At 48.1% G+C, this 26,267-nt stretch overlaps 2 protein-coding genes across 2 annotated transcripts; both read right to left on the bottom strand.

The window, feature by feature from the left end:
• Nucleotides 1–9,743: 9,743 nt before the first annotated feature.
• LOC138480474 (uncharacterized) lies at nt 9,744–10,988 on the bottom strand. The gene has a single exon (XM_069612254.1). The coding sequence runs from the start codon at nt 10,986–10,988 to the stop codon at nt 9,744–9,746; it is 1,245 nt and encodes a 414-aa protein (XP_069468355.1).
• Nucleotides 10,989–12,476: 1,488 nt separating this feature from the next.
• On the bottom strand, nt 12,477–13,415 carry LOC138480472 (uncharacterized). Its single transcript, XM_069612253.1, has one exon. It carries the CDS (start codon nt 13,413–13,415, stop codon nt 12,477–12,479), a length of 939 nt encoding a protein of 312 aa, XP_069468354.1.
• Nucleotides 13,416–26,267: the final 12,852 nt, after the last annotated feature.

Genomic DNA, 26,267 nt, shown 5'->3' with positions numbered 1-26,267 from the left:
TGGCCCGTTAAGAAATACTTTACAGATTTACACAAGCTGTGCGCTCAGTTCCTGTGGCACACGGGAGCTGTGCATAAAAAATGGTCTGCTATGACACTCCCCTACGATAGAGGTGGGTTCACCGCCCCTGATATGCTGCGGTACTGGATCGCAGCACAGGCTCAGTTTGCCTCTTACTGGTACCCCGGTCCCCCGTCTCACCCCCATGTCAAGCTGGAGACCCTTGCGGCAGCCGGCACCAACATATGTCTTTAATATTACACCGACGATACGGGCCGGACTCGACCAATGACCCGGTCCGAACCACTGTGCAAGCCTGGGGTCGGATATTCGCCACATGTGCTGAACAACACCCATACTACAAGTGGCTCCCCGCCTGGCGGTTTCCCGGGCTGGAACCCACATATGACATAGCCCTGGCGTGACACTGGGAGACCCTGGGGTACCTTGCCCTAACCGATTTCTACCCGGACGGGCGATTCATAACACCGCAGACATGGAGGCCGGGTCACTCGGGTTCACCACTGGAACTCTTGCAGTTTTATAGACTCCGGGCTGCCTTCCGAAGTGCTTGGCCCGAGTTCCCCAATGAGCCCTCTGACTCCCCTGGGATTTCCTACATCGCCAAGTCGGGTGGCGCCCCTGGTGTGGTCTCTTCACTATACAAGCTTCTCCTAACTGGTACCCCACTACAGCCTTCCAGGGCCCAGGACGACTGGGCGTCCGAACTGGAGTTGGAACTCACTGACCAATTGTGGGAAAAGATGTGCTCTCACACTTATAGAGTCTCCCTAAACTTTTGCTATCGCACCATTCAGTACAAATTGTTGAACAGCCTGTATTACACCCCACGTAGGATATCCAGCTTTGTGCGCTCCGACCCACGGCTCTGTCCTCGCTGCGGCGCGGAGGGAGCAGGCCATTTGCACATGTTCTGGGATTGCCTGAGGCTGGCCACATTCTGGGATGAGATCCTGAAAACACTATCCGAAATCAGTGACGCTGTCATTGATCCTGACCTGATGGGGGTTTTGTTTGGGTCATGGCAGGCTGAGGGGGCTAAAAGTCTGACTAAATTCTTAAATGTGAGCTGTATAATTGCTAAGAAATGTATTTTACAGAACTGGACGTGCTCCTCCCCCACCCCACATTCCAGAAATGGTTGAACGTATTAACATGGTCCCGGAACTGTGAAGAAGAGTACCTCAGCATGCTCCCGGCCCGCTCCCGCCCCAAAAGCATATGGTCTGCCTTGAACAGCTACCGTAACTGCCTAGACGCACCCTCCTCTGTGGACAATTCCCCGCAATCATCTCTGTTAAGTGCCGCATCATTGGATGCTCCGTGATGCTGCATTCCTCCTGCTTTGCTGCGTCGCTTTTTCTATGTACCACTGTACTCATTTATACAGGTATCTAATAATTTTTGGCTGCTCTGATGTATGTGTATGCTATTTGCCTCTGCCAACAAAAATACAAGTAAAACAAAAAAAAAATCTAATTATTTGTGTTGGACCTCACAGCACTAGATACCAGTTCTTGCTGTTCATTCAGTGCTGTAAGGTCCTTGTAAATATTCAAAGAAAATGTCGCCCAAATGTGCCTTTCCGGTTGACCCTTAGACACAGTCAGAGAAGATCTATTTAAAAAATCCCCTTCTGGAGATGTTGGAATTTGAGCTAGTGGAACTCCTCCTAATATACATTGACTCAACGGAGACGAGTCCATTGTCTGTGAGTCGGTATTTTTGAGTTTAATCAGCGTCACCTTATGGGGACCTTGGGTGGCAATTTCAGCCTCCACAACAAGCAATCCCTCCATGAGCCTGTCTTGATATTGGGAAAATCTTCCTCGGGACCAGCCCTTAGAGCAAAAATTACCCAATTCAGCCCAAAATACAGGTTCTATTGTGCCGAGCAGTGAACTCATGCTAGTGACAAATGACACCTTCAAAAAGTTTTAGTATTTATTCTAAACAGTGAATTTCAGCAACATTTTGGGATTCAAGTTAGAGAAGATTACAAAGCACAAAACTTAGAGAAATGCAAAATATAGAGAAACATAGAACTTAGAGAAACATAGAGAAACACAGTCTTACGCCCCTTCAATCAGCACTGGGTGACACTGGCCCTCATAAGCTAGCTGTAACAAGCCCCGCTCAGAGGACAGCGCTGCAGGGTGCCGACAGAGCAACAGGTTCCGGACACTTGATCTTGCTCGAACCAAGTCCACAGATCGATCTCCCACCTGAGTCATGTGGGCATGCATTTTTATAATCTTGTGCTGTCAGTCCATGACGCACAGTTCTAGAAGCTTCCCTGTGCAAAATATAGGCTTGCTCATGGAAAAACCCAACTCTGTGAATTTCCACTGTGCTCCTTTCCTGTGCCCCTCCCTGCTTGGAGCGCATCTGCGTGAAAGCTCAGGAATGTCTTATCAGTGCCTTCCCAGAGAAAGGAAGTTTCGTTTACGAAACCATGCAGGGCTACAGTTAGAAAGTCGAGATGAATTAAGCCTATGTGAGCAAGCTCTAAAAGGCATGCACTCATAGCTTAGTGTTCATAGCGCTTAAGATTGGCTATCTAAGCGCTATATAGGTGCCATAATGTTCCAAACACTCCAATAATGTCTATTAGCTACAGAACTGGGGCCTTCGCCCTGCCTGTCTATCTACAATGCATAATGTGACCTACCACTCCTACTAGGCCTGCATATTCCTTGTAGCTCACTACTGCGTAATGGAAGTGCTACAACAGACTACTGTCAGCATTTTTGGCACATACTTTGAATAAACTATTGGCTTTCAGCGGCTAATGCTGTCATCTAAAGCCCTGATTGGCAAATTTGCAATTGTGTGTATCACTACAGAGCCGCATCAGGGGCAAAGATTCAGTGATAATCTGAGCACTCAGTCTACCCAAAATCCTGTCCTCGTTTGGTCTGGAGCCCCCCACTCCCAATTGTACAGCCCACCAAACTCGAAATAGGAGATCTCTCCATGAAAACGCACCTGCTTGTAATAGAGAGAGATACTTTGGGTTGCCAGAATTGAGCGCAAAGTCTCTGGCAAGATATGCTTTTGGGAGGATTGTTTTTTTTGGACATGGCTGTTCAGGGCAAACCCCGGCTCGCAGAGTAACTGCCAAGAATCACTTCCCTCATCCGTGAAGGGAGCGGTTCCCCCAATATTTCACCGGCCATTACAGCTGTATTGGAGCTCAGCCTTGCAGGGGAATTCACCCCCATCTACATTGGTGCTGGTTGGTGAGAGCTTTCCCCAGCCTTCATTCAGCACATGGATGTTAATCCCTGCTGAGGCATTTACTGAAGCTCCCATGGGATCGCTATTAGGCCCCGGAGGCACCAACAGCGTTTCCAGCTGTAAACCGGCTCCAGACTTACCTCAAGATACGTGGAGACATGACGTGGATGGCCGTAGAGAATATACTCTTATCTCCTTTGCCCGAAGTTTCAAAAATTCAACTTAAAGCTGCCCAACACTTGGAGGAGCTTCGGCCAGAGGTCCATGGTTGTCAGCTTTCCGAGTTGGTCTTTGTGTAATCCATACCGGTATATAACACCGGTTTAAAACACTTGCTTATACGAATACCTGACTTAGCCGAGAAACGGCCTCAAAGGCCCTTACCCCACAGTCATCAACTCTCGGGACTCAAGTCTCAAGTCTGAGAACAGTGAGCAAGGAGTGCCTCGGCCGCAAGCAGTAGGTCGAGAGTTCCCAAGCTTACCCCAGTGAGGCCTCTGTGCCGGACTTCTGCTGTCTCAAACCAGCACGGGCCCCCAGGATTTGGTGGCCCCCTTGCTGACACGCCGACTCTAACACTACGACACAGCAGCTCGTCTCGGCTTGCTCACTCACTCTGCTACACTGAGCTCTCAGACGCTCTCAGCACCTGAGGAGAGGAACTCACTGTGGGTCCCGCACTAGGCCGTCAAAGGAGCACATTACAGATCCCTCTATTGTGAGATGGAAAACACATTTATATTGGTTACATTTCTTTATATCGAGGTAATGTATAATGAATGCCCACATATCGAATCTTTTATCTTGAAAACCTTTATAGCCAAACTGCTTAAGTGCCTATTAAGGTGCTGTTTAAAGAAACGAAACCAACTACAAGCATTTGGAGTCAAGACAAGTCAAACAGTTTGGCCTTAGTTATTCAGGCAGCACGTAGGAACATCAAACGACAGGCGTCTGCAGGTAAACACTCACAGGTTTTTGGAAACACGCAGATATACCTTTGAAATTAACACCAGGAAATGACCAGCAAGAGGAAATCGACAAAGGTCAACATGACAGGGAAAGCGCAGACAGCAGCAGAGAAATGAGGAAGCAAGCTCGTAGAATGGGCTGCAGCAGCAGAGAAAATACATGGCTGGGCCTGGGTGCGCAAGAGACTGGACGAGGAATCAGATGAGGAGGAGGACATTGTCGCGATGGACAGATGTGAGCCACCAAAGAAAAAGGCAAAAGAAGGGTAGAAACCAACAGCAACAGAGGAAGCAGACGCAGAAGGGCTGACAAATAAAACAAAGGTAAAAATTAAACAGATATGACTGCATTTATGGAAATGTTTGCAGGTAAATAAATGCGAGATTTGACAAAATAGAAAAAATTATGACAGAACTGGGGGAGGAACAGGGAAGTGACAGGGTAGCAAGAAAAGAATGGGGTGAACATAAGTGGGCATTTGCAAGCATGGGTGGGGGAACACATCAACACCCAAAGCAACCCGAACGGGGAGCCAGCCATAAATGGGGACATTATGGGACCACCCACAGTAATAAACACAGGCAACCCCAACGGGGCCCCAGTCATAAATGCGGGCAATGCAACAGCACCCACAGTAATAAGCATTGGCAAGCATTGGCAATAGAGCGGGTGCCACCAATAGCGAGACTAACACTGAAATACTCCTTCTTGCCTTTCCTTAGGAGGAGCTGGTGCCCCCCCCACCCGCCCACTGCAGGAGCAGTGCCTGGCCTGGAAGCTCACTGTGTCCAAAGGTAGGCAATCTGCCTCACCCTGCTGCCTCTAAGAAGCCCGCCGCATATTATTGAAATATCTCCTTTCACCCACCGGAGCACCGCTATAATTCGCTTTGAATACCTGGATGCGGTATGAGGATATTGTCCATGCATTTACTTGCATAATTATACCGGAGTGCTACAGCCTCCATTGATCACCACAAGGTCCCTGCCACTCCAAAATGGCCGCACGCCATTCTTCTACCTGCACCGATCTGCTGGAAAACATCAGGTCCAATGTTTAAAACTGATTGGCCGCCGGCGTATACTTTTCTGCCAATCACAAGCCGGCAGGCTCTAGCCGGCACACTGACCAAGGCACACGCACTAAGGCACCTTCCTCTCCGTAGCCTGACAGGGGCTGTACGAGCCGTGTGCCAGAACCCCTGCTTCTCCGTCTCTGCTGCCTGAACAAGCCTGCAACCAATGTCCAAGACACTCGGTAAGCTGCCACCCCGCGCTGCCTCATCTGACTTGTATCCGCTAACCTATGCTGTCCTGCATCCTAATGCAAATTTCTGTATCCCCAGCCCAGCTTGCCTAACATCCTGAAGCAACATTGCACAACGCGTGCCAACCAACTTCCCCAAACCACCTCGTTGCCTATAGCACCAACGTGACACTATCCAACATCACTCTGCAGCTGCACTCTGAAAAAGTAAAAGGAAACTCTTATACTCAATATGTGGACCCACCCATAGCCACGCACCTTTGACTCCCTCCTTACCACTGCCTCTTATGCGCTATGCCATTTTATTGTTATCTTAAATATGTATCGTAGCAGACCAATTGTGTTACATAGAATACCACTGTATAACATTGTAATGAATATATAAGCAAATGTTTTTAAAATGCATCTAGACTAACCCAAACACAGCCACCCCCCACAATATTGCTACGAATCAACCCATTATTAGCTATTTGCCACTGATCGATTCAACCTGTGTTTGTGAACTTTCTGCCTATCTACCATAACTGTACCATGCACCATACTATATCACCAGTACTATGCTTAGTATAGCCTATTATACATACCATAGGCCAGATATCGTTAACACACTGAGATGACACAGACCCCTCTGCCTATAGCACCTATACCAACAATGCACACACCCCTGAGCCTCTTGCCCCCCACCTCCTCCACAACAACTACCTTACTCTTAGTATTAGCAGCGTACCAATTCCACACCGCTCACAACCACACCATTGCACTACCTCTCACCCACGCAAAAAAACCTTGGCCAACCAACTGCCATTTGCAATGCCCAAAACAAAACACCCTACCTTGTAACACCCTCGAGAGAAACGCCAGACTCCGCTCAAGACTTGCAAAACTTTATGAACCACTAGCTGGAACCCTGGCAACCACAAACAAAAGATCCAACCCTGGACCTGTCATAACCCCCTCCTCACCAAACCAGGGGCCCATCCCGACCACAGCCAACAGGGATCCCACCAAGACCCAAACTAGCCCAACCCTATCGAAGACAGACAAACCCAGCCTCAAGTGCGGCCTAATAAACTCTTGATCGCTTATTGCACACGCTACAGAGATAGCAGACATCATCCACTCTGAACACCTAGACCTCCTAGCAGTCACTGAATCATGGCTACACGCCGCAGCAGGACCAGCCCTCTCACTGGCCATACCTAACGGATATACCATACTGCGATCAGACAGAACTGATACTTGGGGTGGAGGTATTGCACTCATAGCGAGAAACAATCTACCATACAGGCTAGTGCCCTCCCCGGCCATCAACTCATGTGAGATCATGACAGCCAAACTAAACATAAACAGCACCAAACCCTCACGATATACCTGATCTATAGACCTCCAGTCCCCATTGGGACCTTTGAAGATGACATATCAAATATCATCTCAAATAATCTAAAAAACTCCTCTCAAGTCCTACTACTTGGTGACATGAACCTGAGCTTTTACGACCCCAAAGACACACACGCATCCAATGTGGCTAATATCCTTCCAGAACAAGGATTTACCCAGAGAGTGCTCACCCCTCCACATAACAAAGGCAGAACCCTGGATTGAGTGGCAGACTACAACTGCAACGCCTTGATATCCTCCGTATCCCCCCAGATTTGGACAGATCATCACCTCATAACCTTTACCCTGACTACTGCCAACAAAGATATTTCTAAAGCTTAGAACCATAAGGCCTTAAAAACTTTACACAGCCACCCAATCCATCAACGAATAGAATCATAAGGCGTTAAAAACTTTCACTGCCTCCTGGCCCAACAAATAATAGAATTTCAAGTCCTGAACAACAAATATGCATTAGAAAGTCTACACTGGTTTTCTATCTAACACCAAAGACCCTTCAAAATGTCTTGAACGTGTAGTAGACGAGTGCGGTTGGTTTTACCATCAAACTGAATTCAGCATCAAAGTGAAATTTTGGCCGAAGCCTGCCAAATATCCTCCAGCCCACTCTACAGACTCAATGCTAGATAGAGGAATTACTTCAGAAATGGCTGCTGTTCATTGGGTGGGCATATTTCTATTTAAGGACTAGCACCCATTCTGGGTACTTCACTGGCAGGTAATGGCTAGCGGCCCAGTTATATTAATGCTGCACCCCGGTTCTGTTAAAACACAGTGAAGCCCCCAGACTGTGTGCTTATTGCTATTACCCCCCTGGGGTGCTAACAGCAGTGCATGTGTGTGATGAAACCGGTCGCCTCATGCGGTTCACCTCTTCCATTTCCATAGCATCCATGGGTGAGCGGGGAGGTGCGGGCGGCGCTCTGGTGAGTGAGGGAGGCATTTGGAGACGGGAGAGCAGGAAAGAGGGTGAGAGTGGGAGGGAAGATGATCTGCCGGTGCCTCCTCCGAATCTATGTGATCACTGCACCACCCGCAATTCCGCCGACGAAAATGTTGACAACCTTTACGGCGCAGCGCAGTGATCAGATCTCTCACTGTAGCCTGCCTTCCCCTAACCTGCCCCCCTAACCACTTACCTTAACCGCCGGATACACGGAAGTGTGCCACTGACTTCCCTCGATTCTGAAGCCTCAGTTCCCACCGCTAGCGCTGCAGGGGCCTTTTTTCTTTTCTCCTTTTTTCTTTACCTAAAACTTTCTTGCCCCCACACCCTCTCTGTTCAACAGAAGCAGGGGACACCCCAGTAACCCTTGCCACCGCCGACCTGCATTACCACGACTGAGAGGAGCGGGAGACACCCACGCTTCGATTAGTCGCAATAATGGGGGTCAGCATTTTTTTACTGTGCAAAGGCACCGTTTTCGTCCGGGGTGACATTTTGGAGTCGCAGTAAATGCAAAGTTCCGCTCCAATGCTTGGGTTGCTCTGAACCAGGGCTTGGATCATGAGACTCATCCCAGGTTTGGCGCAATCTGATTGGTGGGTCCACCCAGCAAGGGTGCTAACTTATTTTTTAATTTATTGAGTTTTCATAATGTGCCAATTTACAAAATACATTGTTCCACAGCCCTGCATGGGGGAGGGGTGGTCCTCCTTTTTGAGGGAGATGTTCCAGGTACTACAAACAATGAACATACTCCCCTGTTCCTTCTTTTCATGCACCAAAGCTGCCTCTCCTGGTGTTGGCACATCCTTACTCTACTACACACAGATGTGATTTTCATGTCAGTGGTTATTTTGTGTCCTGAGTCCATCATCAATGGGGCTGTTGAGTGTACAACACCCCCACACTCATTATGTTTCCCGCAGTCAGAATGAAGGTGTTGTTCAGGGCCAGAAATCGAGCGAAAGATGTGAGTCAAATCTAGGGGAAATTGAATGATGTGAGTCAAGTTCAGAATGAAGTGGCATGAGTCAGGTCTAGAAGCATGTGGATGGTGTGAGTCAGGTCTAGGGCCGTGTGGATGGTGTGAGTCAGGTCTAGGGGCATGTGGATGGTGTGAGTCAGGTCTAGGGGCATGTGGATGGTGTGAGTCAGGTCTAGGGGCATGTGGATGGTGTGAGTCAGGTCTAGGGGCATGTGGATGGTGTGAGTCAGGTCTAGGGCCGTGTGGATGGTGTGAGTCAGGTCTAGGGGTATGTGGATGGTGTGAGTCAGGTCTAGGGGCATGTGGATGGTGTGAGTCCGGTCTAGGGGCATGTGGATGGTGTGAGTCAGGTCTAGGGCCGTGTGGATGGTGTGAGTCAGGTCTAGGGGCATGTGGATGGTGTGAGTCAGGTCTAGGGCCGTGTGGATGGTGTGAGTCAGGTCTAGGGGTATGTGGATGGTGTGAGTCAGGTCTAGGGTCGTGTGGATGGTGTGAGTCAGGTCTAGGGGCATGCGGATGGTGTGAGTCAGGTCTAGGGGTATGTGGATGGTGTGAGTCAGGTCTAGGGGCGTGTGGATGGTGTGAGTCAGGTCTAGGGGCATGCGGATGGTGTGAGTCAGGTCTAGGGGCATGTGGATGGTGTGAGTCAGGTCTAGGGGCATGTGGATGGTGTGAGTCAGGTCTAGGGCCGTGTGGATGGTGTGAGTCAGGTCTAGGAGTATGTGGATGGTGTGAGTCAGGTCTAGGGGCATGTGGATGGTGTGAGTCAGGTCTAGGGGCATGTGGATGGTGTGAGTCAGGTCTAGGGGCATGTGGATGGTGTGAGTCCGGTCTAGGGGCATGTGGATGGTGTGAGTTAGGTCAGGGCGGTGTGGATGGTGTGAGTCCGGTCTAGGGGCATGTGGATGGTGTGAGTTAGGTCAGGGCGGTGTGGATGGTGGGAGTCAGGTCTAGGGGCATGTGGATGGTGTGAGTCAGGTCTAGGGCCGTGTGGATGGTGTGAGTCAGGTCTAGGGGCATGTGGATGGTGTGAGTCAGGTCTAGGGCCGTGTGGATGGTGTGAGTCAGGTCTAGGGGCATGTGGATGGTGTAAGTCCGGTCTAGGGGCATGTGGATGGTGTGAGTCCGGTCTAGGGGCATGTGGATGGTGTTAGTCAGGTCTAGGGGCATGTGGATGGTGTGAGTCAGGTCTAGGGGCATGGGGATGGTGTGAGTCAGGTCTAGGGCCATGGGGATGGTGTGAGTCAGGTCTAGGGGCATGTGGATGGTGTGAGTCAGGTCTAGGGGTATGTGGATGGTGTGAGTCAGGTCTAGGGCCGTATGGATGGTGTGAGTCAGGTCTAGGGGCATGTGGATGGTGTGAGTCAGGTCTAGGGCAGTGTGGATGGTGTGAGTCAGGTCTAGGGGCATGTGGATGGTGTGAGTCAGGTCGAGGGCCGTGTGGATGGTGTGAGTCAGGTCTAGGGGCATGTGGATGGTGTGAGTCAGGTCTAGGGGCATGTGTATGGTGTGAGTCAGGTCTAGGGGCATGTGGATGGTTTGAGTCAGGTCTAGGGGCATGTGGATGGTGTGAGTCAGGTCTAGGGCCGTGTGGATGGTGTGAGTCAGGTCTAGGGGTGTGTGGATGGTGTGAGGCAGGTCTAGGGCCGTGTGGATGGTGTGAGTCAGGTCTAGGGGCGTGTGGATGGTGTGAGTCAGGTCTAGGGGCATGTGGATGGTGTGAGTCAGGTCTAGGGGCATGTGTATGGTGTGAGTCAGGTCTAGGGGCATGTGGATGGTGTGAGTCAGGTCTAGGGGCATGTGGATGGTGTGAGTCAGGTCTAGGGCCGTGTGGATGGTGTGAGTCAGGTCTAGGGGTATGTGGATGGTGTGAGTCAGGTCTAGGGCCGTGTGGATGGTGTGAGTCAGGTCTAGGGGCGTGTGGATGGTGTGAGTCAGGTCTAGGGGCATGTGGATGGTGTGAGTCAGGTCTAGGGGCATGTGGATGGTGTGACTCAGGTCTAGGGGCATGTGGATGATGTGAGTCAGGTCTAGGGGCGTGTGGATGGTGTGAGTCAGGTCTAGGGGCGTGTGGATGGTGTGAGTCAGGTCTAGGGGCATGGGGATGGTGTGAGTCAGGTCTAGGGCCGTGTGGATGGTGGGAGTCAGGTCTAGGGGCATGTGGATGGTGTGAGTCAGGTCTAGGGCCGTGTGGATGGTGTGAGTCAGGTCTAGGGGCGTGTGGATGGTGTGAGTCAGGTCTAGGGGCGTGTGGATGGTGTGAGTCAGGTCTAGGGGCGTGTGGATGGTGTGAGTCAGGTCTAGGGGCGTGTGGATGGTGTGAGTCAGGTCTAGGGGCGTGTGGATGGTGTGAGTCAGGTCTAGGGGCGTGTGGATGTGTGAGTCAGGTCTAGGGGCGTGTGGATGGTGTGAGTCAGGTCTAGGGGCATGTGGATGGTGTGAGTCCGGTCTAGGGGCATGTGGATGGTGTGAGTCCGGTCTAGGGGCATGTGGATGGTGTTAGTCAGGTCTAGGGGCATGTGGATGGTGTGAGTCAGGTCTAGGGGCATGGGGATGGTGTGAGTCAGGTCTAGGGCCATGGGGATGGTGTGAGTCAGGTCTAGGGGCATGTGGATGGTGTGAGTCAGGTCTAGGGGCATGTGGATGGTGTAAGTCAGGTCTAGGGCCGTGTGGATGGTGTGAGTCAGGTCTAGGGGCATGTGGATGGTGTGAGTCAGGTCTAGGGCCGTGTGGATGGTGTGAGTCAGGTCTAAGGGCATGTGGATGGTGTGAGTCAGGTCTAGGGGCATGTGGATGGTGTGAGTCAGGTCTAGGGGCGTGTGGATGGTGTGACTCAGGTCTAGGGGCGTGTGGATGGTGTGAGTCAGGTCTAGGGGCGTGTGGATGGTGTGACTCAGGTCTAGGGGCGTGTGGATGGTGTGAGTCAGATCTAGGGGCGTGTGGATGGTGTGAGTCAGGTCTAGGGGCGTGTGGATGTGTGAGTCAGGTCTAGGGGCATGTGGATGGTGTGAGTCAGGTCTAGGGGCATGTGGATGGTGTGAGTCCGGTCTAGGGGCATGTGGATGGTGTGAGTCCGGTCTAGGGGCATGTGGATGGTGTGAGTCAGGTCTAGGGCCGTGTGGATGGTGTGAGTCAGGTCTAGGGGCATGTGGATGGTGTGAGTCAGGTCTAGGGGCTTGTGGATGGTGTGAGTCAAGTCTAGGGGCATGTGGATGGTGTGAGTCAGGTCTAGGGGCTTGTGGATGGTGTGAGTCAAGTCTAGGGGCATGTGGATGGTGTGAGTCAGGTCTAGGGGCATGTGGATGGTGTGAGTCAGGTCTAGGGGCATGTGGATGGTGTGAGTCAGGTCTAGGGGCGTGTGGATGGTGTGAGTCAGGTCTAGGGGCATGTGGATGGTGTGAGTCAGGTCTAGGGGCATGTGGATGGTGTGAGTCAGGTCTAGGGGCATGTGGATGGTGTGAGTCAGGTCTAGGGGCATGGGGATGGTGTGAGTCAGGTCTAGGGCCGTGTGGATACTGTGAGTCAGGTCTAGGGGCATGTGGATGGTGTGAGTCAGGTCTAGGGGTGTGTGGATGGTGTGACTCAGGTCTAGGGGCGTGTGGATGGTGTGAGTCAGGTCTAGGGCCGTGTGGATGGTGTGAGTCAGGTCTAGGGGCGTGTGGATGTGTGAGTCAGGTCTAGGGGCATGTGGATGGTGTGAGTCAGGTCTAGGGGCATGTGGATGGTGTGAGTCCGGTCTAGGGGCATGTGGATGGTGTGAGTCCGGTCTAGGGGCATGTGGATGGTGTGAGTCAGGTCTAGGGCCGTGTGGATGGTGTGAGTCAGGTCTAGGGGCATGTGGATGGTGTGAGTCAGGTCTAGGGGCTTGTGGATGGTGTGAGTCAAGTCTAGGGGCATGTGGATGGTGTGAGTCAGGTCTAGGGGCTTGTGGATGGTGTGAGTCAAGTCTAGGGGCATGTGGATGGTGTGAGTCAGGTCTAGGGGCATGTGGATGGTGTGAGTCAGGTCTAGGGGCATGTGGATGGTGTGAGTCAGGTCTAGGGGCGTGTGGATGGTGTGAGTCAGGTCTAGGGGCATGTGGATGGTGTGAGTCAGGTCTAGGGGCATGTGGATGGTGTGAGTCAGGTCTAGGGGCATGTGGATGGTGTGAGTCAGGTCTAGGGGCATGGGGATGGTGTGAGTCAGGTCTAGGGCTGTGTGGATGGTGTGAGTCAGGTCTAGGGGCATGTGGATGGTGTGAGTCAGGTCTAGGGCCGTGTGGATGGTGTGAGTCAGGTCTAGGGGCATGTGGATGGTGTGAGTCCGGTCTAGGGGCATGTGGATGGTGTGAGTCAGGTCTAGGGGCATGGGGATGGTGTGAGTCAGGTCTAGGGGCATGTGGATGGTGTGAGTCAGGTCTAGGGGCATGTGGATGGTGTGAGTCAGGTCTAGGGGCATGTGGATGGTGTGAGTGAGGTCTAGGGGCTTGCAGATGGTGTGAGTCAGGTCTAGGGGCATGTGGATGGTGTGAGTCAGGTCTAGGGGCATGTGGATGGTGAGAGTCTGGTCTAGGGTCATGTGGATGGTGTGAGTCAGGTTTAGGGTCATGTGGATAGTGTGAGTCAGGCCTAGGGATGGGTGAATGGTGTGAGTCAAATCCATAGACAGGGTGAAAGTTGTGAGTCAGGTCCAGAGTTGCATGAAAGGTTTGAGTCAGGTCCAGGGGTGAATGGATGTTTTGGGTCAGGTCCAAGGTCCCATGAATGGTGTGAGTCTGCACCAGGATTCAGGTGAATGGCGAGAGTCAGGTCTAGGGGCAGGTGGATGGTGTGAGTCAAGTCCAGGGTCCGGTGTACAGTAAGTGTCAGGTCCAAAGGGCAGGTAGATAGTGTGAGTCATTTTTCATCTTGGGGCAATGTCGAGTTGGATCCAGAAGTTGTACAAACGATGTGGGACAGGTCCAGTGTCAGGTGAATGATTTGAGTCTGGCCTAAGGTCAGGTGAATGGTGTAGGTCTGGTCAAGGTTCGGGTGAATGATGGGTGCCAGATTCATGGTCAGATTAATGGTGAGTGTCAGGTTCAGGGTCAGGTGAATGGTGTGAGTCAGGTCTAAGGTCAGGTGAATGGCACGAGTCAGGTCTAAGGTCAGGTGATTGGTACGGGTCAGGTCCAGATTCAAATTAATGGTATGGGTCAGGTCCAGGTTCGGGTGAATGGTGTGTGTTATTTTCAGTGTCGGGTGAATACTATGTTTCAGGTACAGGTTTGGGTGAATGATGTGGGTCATGTCCAGGGTCAGGTGAATGGTTTGAGTCAGGTTCCGGGCCAGGTGAATGGTGCGGGTCAGGTATAAAGGCAGGTGAATGTTGCGGGTCAGGTCTAAGGTCTGGTGAATGGTGTGGTTCAGTTCCAGGTTCAGGTGAAGGGTGTGTGTCAGGTATAGGTTCGGGTGAATGATGTGGGCCAGGTCAAGGTTCGGGGGAATAGTGTGTGTTAGGTCCAGGGTCGGGTAAATGTTTTGAGTCCAGTCTATGGTCATGTCCAGGTTTGGGTGAAGGGTGTGGGTCCAGTCCAGGTTTGGGTGAATGGTGTGGTCCAGGTCCAGGTTCAGGTGAATAGTGTGTGTTATGTCCATGGTCAGGTGCATGGTTTGAGTCAGGTCTATGGGCAGGTTCAGGTTTGCGTGAATGGTGTGGGTCAAGTCCAGGTTTGGTTGAATGGTGTGGGGTAGGTTATATGTTCAGGTGAATGGTGTGTGTCAGGTTAGTTTTCTGGTGAATGGTGTGCATCAGTTCCAGGTTCTGGCGAATGGTGTGGGTCAGGTCCATGGTTTGAGTCAGGTCTATGGTCTATGGTCATGTGAATGGTTTGAGTTAGGTCTAAGGTCAGGTGAATGGTGTGGGTCAGGTTCAGGTGAATGGTGTGGGTTAGGTTCAGGGCCAGGTGAATGGTGTATGTCACGTTAAGGTTTGGGTGTATGCTGTTGATACTGCTGCATGTTTGGAGTTCGTCCTGGCCATCATGAGCACATCATGAGCACATCATGAGCACATCATGAGCACATCATGAGCTACATCATGAGCTACATCAGCAGTAGAGCCTACTGGAATTTTAGGTGGGGCCACAGAGGAATTGGCAGACACATCGGCAATGACAATCTTTGATGATACCCCCCTATCAGGGTCAGTGCTTAAAGAGTTCAGGTATATGGCGCATGTAGTGTAGAGCGAGGGGGATGTTGGTGTAAGCAAAGACCTAGCAGAAGAAGGCGACTCAATGAGACTGACCCAAGAAGATCCTACAACAACGTCCCTGGCTGGCCAAGAGGAGAGCAAAACAAAGAATAAGAAACAGAAGGGGAAATCAGGGATTTCTAATGTAGTAGAGGCAATGCCCAAAACTAAGAACCAAAAATCCAGGAAATATAATACATTGACCACCTCAAGTTTCATTCAGGCACCATCGAAAACAAAAAAAATGATCAAACTAAATCATCTAAGAAACACAGGAGGCGATGCTCCCCTAATGGTAGTAAACATTCAGAGGGAGGATATTCAGAAGGATCGATCAAACTCAAGCCCAAGAGGTGGTTCGTCTTGATCTGACTGAGCCTGTGCAGGTTAGGGAAAGCATTGGTATCCAGACAGAATGTATCTGGGGAGGGGGTCCGGAAGATAGAATTCCAGCCCCCCTTGTGAGTCAACCAAAGCAACCCATTAAGTTGGCCTCAATTTTCCTGTGAGGCAAATTTCAGGCTGATAAAATGATAGCAGGATCTGAAGTTCCAGTAAGGCCTACTACCCCGTCTGAGCAGGTACAAAATTAAGTGAGGACGGATACGAAATCACGTTCCTTTGCCATTCAAAGGCTCTGGATTAAATCCACAAAAAAGGGGGGAAATCAGAGAGCACTGAACCGTAGTGCCTTACTGGAAATCTTTAAGAAAATCCCTGATCTATATCTACTTTCAAGTGAGGATATAGAACTTGGCCGTTTTCTGGATAGAGGCCCTGTGACTACCATGGAAATTGGTCTAAAGTCCAATCTGCCAGCTGAAGCAATTCTGGTGGCGGAACTAGACCTGAAGACCAGGAGTTATCAAGTGCTAACGACCCGGCCTGAGGAAGATCAAAAGATGCCCCAGGGGAGATTGAGGGTTGGAGGCATTGACACTGCAATACTTGCACCTCCTTAGAGTCTAGATACCCAGGTGTCAACAGCTGGGAAAAGTGGCTGTAGATCGATTGACACCAAATCAAAGGCTTGGTCAATGGTACCTGAGGTTCTAACCCAGATATTTGAGAAAATGGGAGCAGGGGAGGCTTCTCTCTTGCCTCACAGGGTTGGACATTTGTGACATGGAATACTGGGGGTCCTAATTCATTCAGAACATAGAACATGACATCTTTTCTCTTTGGAGAGCACAACCTGATAATGCTACAAGCGACATGGCTGACAGATTCCTTCCAGATGGAGGGATTTACAACCTTTCCTCAATTAGCAACCATTACACACTGCAGTAGACCCACAGGAGGCCTGCTAATAGCAATTTGAAAATCTTGCTGCATAGACTCAGAAGTGATCACCACAAACATGAGAGGTATTCTGGAACTAAGGCTGAATTCAGCTCACAGAAGTGATCAGAAAGGAATCGTGGTATTAACCTTTATTGGAATGAAGCCTGGGTTGACCTAGGGACTTTCTTGGAAGGACTGGCCGATCTGCTCTTAGGGATAGGAATGTGCAGGGGGCATCCTGAAGTGCTTCTAGCGGGTGACCTTAACTCCCAATGCATCCCCGTAGATAAACAGAAGGGTAGCATGGGCTGCTTAGGGGTTAAAAATTGTTAAGTTTTATAACAGAGTAAATCTGGTGACGGCAATTGGTACCAATAGGGGAGATGTCTTTCCAGTGGCCACGTGGAGCCGGAGCTCATCAAGCTCAATTTTGGACTATATGTTTTGACCCCCTATTTATCCGCCCTCTGTAAAGAGATTCTGGTTTCGGAGATTCTCTAGCCTAATAAAGCAGGATTTTCCGATAATACAAGCTCGCCTATACCGTGATGCGGTTCTGAATGAAGGCAAGAACAGACTTCTAAGCTTTAAGAAAGGGGATATGAGGTTAAATTAAGATCTTACTATAAGATGTGGTGGTATGAGTGATGTAGAACTGGGTCGAAATGTACAACAACTCATTTTGGTGCATAGTCAATTTATCGAAAACATTACAGAGTGCTACATTTCAGAGTGGACCATAATACCGAAAAACATTGAAAACATTAAATAAATATAGAAAGGGTAGTGAGGTAAGGCATTAAAATGAGTCAGGTTAGGTGGTGTTATAAGGGTAAAAAATAAGGGGGTTGGGGGCACCCCCTAAATAAAAAATAAAAATGTAGTGTTTTTCAGTATTTTGGCTGCAATGAAATGTACCACTCTGTAATGTCCTTCGGTAAAATCACCTATAACACTAATTTCTGAGTCTTTCTATGGTCTGTAGAGCAGCTAAATGCTCGGTCCATTATAAGCATACCAATCATTTGCACTCATTAGGTCTGTATGAGAAAGAGATCTCTCTGAAAATCCTAAAAGCTACTAGGAGCTACTCCATTAGATCCCCTAACTTACAGGTTAAAGAACAAAAAATCTCCAGAATGAGTTCAAAGATTGGATACGGGGTAAGAAATATCATTGCTACCAGAACGATGGCGAGGCTATGCTAAGAGCTTTGGTGAAGGGTAAGTCCCACAATTTATTTTTTGTTCTTGGTTAACCGGACAGAGAACTCCCAACCGCACCTGATGAGCAACGTAATAGGGGAGAGGGAATGATATGAACATTTTGCGGAAGTATACAGGAAGCCTCTGAGTGTATATTCAGCTAAAGAGTGGATTGCCCCATGGCATATAGAGATATCTGATGAGACTATTCTGGAGCAAATCAGTAACTCCTCATCCTTTAGGCTATCTGGCCCGAATGTACTCGCGAATGCCATAATGAAGACCAATGCGGCAACCTGGGCTAGAGTTTTGGAAACACTTTTTGAGAAGATCCTTGGGGAGCAATGCTTTCCTTCCTCCTGGAAATCCTCCATCATTATTCTGATCTATAAGGGAGGAGACCGGGAGAACCCTGGAAACTATTGCCCTATCACCCTCCTAGAAGCTGATTGTAAGATCTTTTTGTAAAAGCAAAATGAAATATCGAGGCTGAGTGCCCCAAAAGGAAATACACCAAACACAGGCTTATAAAGAGTCACAGATCTTTATTCTATAACTGTACAGTTTACAAAGAAACAACATATCAGATAGCTATCTGGCCCTCAGTACATCACAGTGAATACCAGCCCTTTCGGTGTGAGAAGTGAGAGGTACTGGACGTCTAAATAGTTGTACATTTTATACATTTCCAATCATAATGTCCAGCCCCCCTACAGGTTAATGATACTCGGTCTAGGGTTCGTGCCGAGTTCACTTCTGGTTTGTCCAATTATATGCATGTGGATCATCTTTAGTTTGCATGTAAACAAGTCACAATGGCAACAGTGTATTCTCGGATTTAACATTAAGCTTTAACACATGTCCTACACAATGTAGTTCAACAAGTGTCCACGTTCAGTATTTAGACAGCATTGTGGTTGATGTATGTCCGCGGATCGGACTTGTTGGTGTAGATAATCCTCTGTCTACAAGTCAGGCATGGGACAAGGTCTCTTTACTCAACCCAAACATTCGGCCAACTGACAGTTTATACATTAACTCACGTAGACAGTTCAGGAAGGCTCAGTTACAAGCGGGAAACACTGTCCACTGTTTTAGAACACAGAATTACTTTGGAGTAGAAATCAAAATGGCGGATGGACCTAAAATGGAAGCTAAGTCAATCTGAGATCGGAACTTTGCAACGCGGTTTTCTTCGCAGAGCGACTGCGCTTAGGCCCATATATACAATAAAGGAGGCACAATGTAATATCCTGTTTAACAAACCCTCCTTTTGGCCTAAGCCAAGTGCTAAACTACTTCTAGTCACTTTAGGAGTAACTCCATGTCTCAATGTCCATACATCCTGAATCACTATCAGAGATATCAATTAACATGAGATCAGATACTGAGATTTCCTTCAGCACAAATTCATTATATATTTTCTCTGGGGCGTATACCTTGTGCCCTAATGTACCCATCGCTTGTGCACAACGTCCTCCTAAAATCGAACACATACCAGGAAGACATTGTATACAACAGCAGAAAAACACCAGAATACCTAAAATAATCAGCAAGACAGAAAGTAGCATCCATCCCCAAGATCGCAGGAAGTCCCAGAACCAAGCACTAAGATCCCAGTTTCCCTCGGGAACATGCACTTCTGAACTGAGAACATGCAGATTTTGAATCACCCTAAAGATAGTTGGGGAGGAATCTGGCACGAAAACACAGCAAGAGGACCCCACTAATTTACATACCCCACCATGCTCAGCCAGGATGACATCTAATGCCATTCGGTTCTGAAGTGCCACTAACCTTATTGCTTTTTGTTCGAAAGTCATATCATAGAGTATGTCAGTGGTCCGGTTGATGGTCCTCTCCAGTACTCTCGCTAGTCTCCTGATATTTTCAGAGTTCAGTATTTGTTCCCAAAATGGCACAAAGGATTTAGCTTCATCGCCCAGAACTTGTGCTGAAGTATCACCATTATCGTCCTGCCGTGGACGAGCCTTTGAAATTTCTACCGTGCTAGCAATAAATACCAGGGGTAACAGAATCCCTAAATAACAGGTTCCCTGCCAATCCCTGGGTAACCATGGAAATGCTACATTACCGCAAACAAAGTAGACAGGTTAGCCTACAAACAAAGGTCTGTCCTCACTAGTCAAATTTGCAACGTTGGCGCAACCCTTGAAATCACCCATTGACTGAGTACCATTCCTCTGTATGCAGAAAGAAACTGAATCGGGCTGTGGTTGACAGTATAAGAAGGTGGCGTGGCATCCCTATTGCCTATAGGAGCCATCTTGAAAGAGATCAAAGATTGAAATGGACGGGACAGTCTGTCAGAAGGCCTAATAGAAGCAACATTAGGCTCGCTCCTATTTGCAAAGAGTGAGCATCCCAGGGGTGTTAGAACACATTTCTCAAATTCATTCAAGTTAGTTCCATCAAAGTTCCCCAAGATGCTATCGTTCTATCGGCCAAAGAATAGTGCCCTTAATACAGCATAGCAGGCAGTTGTCAAAGGTAAAGGATGAATATACCAACCCAGCCCCTTATCCCTGTGTTGCGGTAAATGCGAGCAGACCCAACAATTGGACTTATTGAAATGGCATGTGTAGCATTCATAATGAATAATAGAGTATTGTTATGGTAACTCTGCTGAGAGTCTCTAGGAGATAGAGTGTGCAGATGCACGAAAGGCGTAGAAACAGTGGGTACATTTTCAGTGGGTAACACATTTTCAAGCGGATGTACTTCTTCCAGATACCAGAATCCTAAGGCAATGACTATTGTAAAACCAGTCAACATTATCACAAGATAACAATACGTTTTCGGGGCCCGCGCATTCGATTGTTCATTTTCACGGCCGGTCACACAGTCTCTTATCTGTTCCGTACGAGTGGGAGTGGTTGCAGGCATTGTATCTGCAAACGATTACACCAGAGTCAATGTGCTGGCGATCTCCTGATCGAGCATTTTCTTAGTCGTTTCACAAACCCTAGCCAACAGAATCCCCTTATGTACAAAAGATCGGGCCAAAGAGGCAAGCCCTTCGATGATTTTCCTTGATGGCAGAGCCGAACCGTGCAGTAAGTCTACTTCCTCGGACGCAGATCATACCTTGTGATCCCTGGTACTGAGTGATCTGTGAACAACGTGTCGTCACTCCCTGATGAAACAAATTTTGAAAACGGAACTGTTGGAGAGTGTGGAGATGGAGTGGATGTTTCCCCAGTCCCCACGGGCTCAGGGAGAGTCTCCGACGCACACTCAACGCTGTTTGATGCTTCGTGATCGTTGGTTACGGTATTGGTGAGGGGTTCTGTGTCTTCTGTAGTGTGTGGCGAAGGGAAGGGAATCCTCTTGATGTGGGATGCATGGATCCAATGCTTCCTGCCCTCCACTCGCACCGTGGCCAGGAGAACTTGGTGAGGGCCCGCCAACGAGGTGCGAGGCAAGAAGATAACTCAAACGACTTGTTCAGGACCCAGTCTCCAGGCCATATGCTGTGACCTGGGCCCTCGTATTTTACAGGTAAAGCCTCTCGCACCTGGTAATAAATCAAATACAAATTTTTAGTTAACTGTCCACAGTGGTCAGAAAGAAGTACATTTTCGACCTCACGTAAAGAACGGGGCTTCGGTAAGTTCCAAATGTTAGCTGGCCTACCCATGACCACCTCAAATGGAGAGAGCCCAGTCTTAGTTTGAGGGGTCGTCCTCATAGATAATAACACGATCGGTAAGCCGTCCGGCTATTTAAGTTTGGTGCCAGCACACGTCTTAGCTAGCTTGTTCTTGATGATGCTGTTGTGTCTTTCTACTAGTCCATCACTGTGTGCTTGTCTAGCCGAATGGAACCGTTTATTGATCTGTAATCCCGCACATATCTGCAGAATTACAGCAGCGATAAAATGTGGTCCATTGTCCGACCAGATGACTCTTGGCAGACCAAATCTAAGAAAATATTCCTTCAGCATGGTCTTCGCCGTGGTCATAGCGGTGGCATTTTTGATGGGAAAAGCTTCGACCCATTTGCTAAAGGCACAGATCACAACTAGTACTTATTTGTAGTTATGACAATGCTCCATTTCAATGAAATCGAAATGAATTACCTCAAAGGTGACCGAAGGTGGACCAAAACTATCCCTAGGAGTCGATGTGCCCTTTCCCACATTGTGTTGCAAACAAATCATACACCCTTGGACAAAGCGCTCCGCTACCTTAAGGATTGTATCATTTACCCACACATTTTGAAATATTTTGGTGACTTTACGTGCACAAATATGAGTGGGACCATGAGCCATAACAACCATCATCATAATATACGCGTCAGGCAGTAACCATTTCCCTTCTACTTTGTCCACCCAACACCCATCATCATCCAGTTTTGCCAAACCCTCAGCCCATTTATTAGATTCCTCTAACGTGGCATCAGCTTGAATATTTCTCACAGATTCAATACCCTCCTCCAAAGTACAGGCATTTGTGGCTTCCCTTGGAATGTACATATCTGAAGGGAGATCAGTGGCAGTCTGTTTGGCTATCTGGTCAGCGAAAGTGTTCCCTTTTCCTACATTATCTATAATCTTCTGATGTGCTGCGCATTTCATAATTGCTAGCTGAGTGGGGAGTGTGAGCGCTGAGAGTAACCGTACTATCAAGGAGCCATGCTGGATTTTAGTGCCATGTGAGGTCAAGAAACCTCTTTCTGCCCAAAGTCTGCTGAATATGTGAACCACCCCAAAGGCACACTGACTGTCAGTATATATATATTTAGGGTAAGCCCTTTGGAAAGTTCACAAGCTCGGGTCAATGCTATAACCTCTGCGGCCTGCGCAGAGTTATGCGTGATTCTTTTGGTCTTCACGACCGTGCTCAATGTGGTGATTGCATAAGCAGCTGTGGATGTACCATCTTGGAGTATGAAACAGGGGCCAACACAAAACAGATCCTCTTGTGGTTTATTCAAAGGAGTGTCTTTTAGATCGATTCTGCCTTTTGTCTCTTGCTCTGTAGTGTAAAGGCAGTGCAGTGACTCTTCGTCACTGCAAGCAGTACCTTGCGGGAAAGGTAAAAGTTCTGCCGGATTAAGGACACAACACCTCTTTATTTGGATGTGCGGTGTAAACAAGATCAATTCATATCTCGTTAATCGTGCGGTGGTGAGGTGTTGCATTTGTGTTCTGTTTAATAGAACATCTACAGAGTGAGGTACCATCAGGGTTAAAGCATGGCCTAGGACCATTCCCTCGCTCTCTTTTACGGACGCAGCAGCAGCAGCAACGGTTCTCAAACATCTTGGCAAAGCGCATGCAACGGGATCAAGGGCAGAAGAAAAGTAGCCGCATTGCCTATTCTTCCCTCCATGTTCCTGCGTTAATACAGCCAAAGCTCATCCATCACATTCATGCACATACAACATGAATGCCTTTTCATAGTTCGGTGTTCCCAAAACTGGTGTCGAGCACAATGCAGTCTTGAGCAGATCAAATGCTTGCTGGTGTTCCAAGTTCCACGGCAATGGCAAAGAAATGCCCTTCTTCGTCAAAGCCAACATTGGTTTAATCACTAAGGAGAAGTTTAGGATCCACTGCCTACAGTAAGAAGCCATTCCTATCAAGGCTCTAACTTCCTTCTGTGTGTTTGGGACAGACATGCTAGAAATTATTTTTATCCGTTCAGGCGTCAACCTTCTTCCCTCCTTTGACAGGAGATAGCCTAAATAGGCGACCTCCTGTCGACAATACTTAATTTTTTTAAGCGAAGCTTTGTGTCCGTGTTGTGCTAAATGTATAAGCAACAAAGGGGTGCCCGAAGCGCTCTCTGAGTCAGCAGCTAAGAGTAGATCGTCGACATACTGAAGCAGCGTACAAGTAGTGGGCAACTCGAGTGTGTCGAGCTGCTCTTTTAAAGCCCTACTGTAGATGCTAGGACTCTCTGTGTAACCTTGAGGTGCAAGGGTGAAGGTAAATGAGCGTCCTCCTAAGGTGAACGTGAACAAGTATCTACTGTCCTTATGTATAGGGATACTAAAGAAGGTTTTCTTTATATCCACAACACTAAAGTGAGTAGCAGAAGCCAGAATCATGGTTAATATTGTCACATCAGGCACAATGGGAAATTGTGGAGCAACAAGCTTATTGATGGCACGTAAATCAATGATGAAATGGAAAGGAATTGCATTATCGCCTTTCTTGTACACAGGCAAAATCAGACTATTGCACAAACTGCCTGCAATTTCCTCAATCACCCCTCGATGCACAAAATCGGAGGCTATGCATTTCAAAGCTTTCTCACCATCGACCGAGATCTTATACTGGGGAATCCGTGGCAACTTCACTCCATGTTTCAAAATAATCTTAACGGGCTCAATTTGCAAAACACTGACATCATTGTCATCAATTGCCCACAAACACTCCGGAACATCACTGAATTCCGGCGGCAAAGGTCTGGTCGAGAACTGAGAGACAGAAAGTTGCTGTGGTGAAATCGTCAAACACACTCCATCAGAAGGACAATGAATTACCGCATTTAATTCCTTCAACAGATGCAACCCCAACAAATTCTCTACACAATTCGTAGTCAAAAGGAATGGACAGTGGTCCGTAAATGGAGCCAAAGTAATAGGTACCGGTGAAGAAACCGGACAGACAACTGGTGTGCCAGAAAACCCTAAAGAAACATTGGTTTGCCCTGACAGTGGAATGTTTGGAACCCATGATTGGTCAATTGAACACTTGTGTGCCCCTGTATCTATCAAGAATAGATGTTTCCTATTTCCCACTATCATCTCAACGTAGGGACCTTTCTGATTAACGGGAATAGATTTCGGTTCCAAACCCTGCTTTGGGCAATCCTAGCAAAACAGAATATCGTCGAAAGGAAGTTCTTCAGAGAAGTAAGCAGCAGAAGGATGATCACAAATTTTTCTATTATCCACACTTGGTGCCTGAATATCCTGTGAAAAAGGTTGCTGTGAATCCCATAAAAAAGGACTTCTACCAGGACCCCCTGCCCCTGAGGGGCCTCTGGATCGTCTACCCATATTCCCAAATGCGTTATTCGACCTCTGATGGAGGATCGGGCATTGCGCCTGCCAATGACCCTCTTGTCTGCAATAAGCACACTGGTTTATGTTTACAGGACCCAATGGCACATTTCCCTGTGGAACATACTGACCCCTAAATTGCGAATTACCCCTTATAGGGCTTCTAACAATTTGCTGCAATAGTACTTTTGTTTTTAAGTCACCTTTTCTCTTTTCAACTCTTTCTTTTTCGTTATTGACACAATTCTCATAGTATTGAGCCATATGCAATACTTCTGACTGAGCCTTTGCTTGCCAAGCGCTCAAGGAGGACATAATTGGTGACTGGATGTCAGGCAGCAATCCACGCACACATTTGTCCACGAATAGTCATTTCCCAGTGCTTAAGTCTTCCCCACTGAAATCTGAAAACACTTGTTCGACCCGATTAAAGAACTCGGTAGCACTCTCAGACTTTCCTTGGACACAGGCAGTAAACTTTTCCCAAATAATCCTTCTTTCAGGAATTATAGCTTTCAATTTCGTAACTATTCTATCGGGCAAAGTTAGTATTACCTGTGGTGGTCTCTCGCCAGCTGGTCTTTCTCTATCGAGTCTAATCATATTGTCCCATGTATCTCCTAACCCTGGTACATCGTCTACAGTCCTAATCTGCTTCCACAAGTCAACAGGCAGGAGTACGGGAAATAGAAAATCAATATCACTTAAGGTAAACACTGATGATTGCAAGACAGATTCTATTTCTTTGTAGAACCCTGTCGGATTCTTCCTAATATCGGGAATAGATTGTTTAATGGTGTTCACTTCCTGTCTCGAGAACGGGACGTGAACGAACTGCGACACATAATGTGCAGGAATGTCATAGGCAGCTGTACCTATTCCGGCATTAGCTGGAATCTCAACTTTTGGGACAAAATGTCGGAGGAACCTCTCTCATAGGCAACTGAGAAGTAGGCAACTCCGAACACTTACGAAGCAACAGAGCTAAATCGAGCGCTAAAGCAGCTGAAGAAGTGTCAAACAAAAAAGCCTTCTTATAAATATTCAATAACTCTGCGGAACAACAAATCTTTCTTTTTATACATTCATCCTGCAGGTACTCTACCATTACCTGTATCACTTTCCTCTGCATTTCTGGCGTATACTGACGATACGTGTCATATACTTCAACAGGAGTTATCGACGTGTCTGAAATCCACCTAATCACATCTTTCGTACAAATTTGTGTCTCCTCATTTATCGATTTACGACAAGGAAAGAACCGTTTCTGTACTAACATGGCGTCCAAACTATCACCAGCTACATCTTAATTCTGTAACTTTTCCAACTCCCTTCTATACTCAAAACCCCTCTCGACATGCTCATGTACTTTCTCCACAGTATCTCTAGAGAATGCTAAAGTATTCAGATCCCTTAACCCTTGTGGGAGATCTATATCATTTAGCCTGTTCCACATTATACATAAATGAAATTATAATCCATCAATAAAAACGTTTTTCTCAGGAAAATTGTCTAAATTATAAAGTGTGGCTAAAACTTCAGCTTGTTCACCCCTCTCCATGCATTGTCTAGCCCATGCAGTCAATTCATGCTTTCTCTCTGGAGACACAGTATTACGAGTTACAACCCTCGATCCTGCTCCTGATCTACTACAAGTGGTGTAGAACGACTTGGAAGAGGGAGAGTAGGCAAATTTTGT

This window comes from Ambystoma mexicanum, chromosome 5p (genome assembly GCF_040938575.1).
Source record: "Ambystoma mexicanum isolate Mex_15411 chromosome 5p, UKY_AmexF1_1, whole genome shotgun sequence".
NCBI lineage: Eukaryota > Metazoa > Chordata > Amphibia > Caudata > Ambystomatidae > Ambystoma > Ambystoma mexicanum.
The sequence above is the reverse complement of the archived record's forward strand: the minus strand, read 5'-3'. Positions and strand labels throughout refer to the sequence as shown.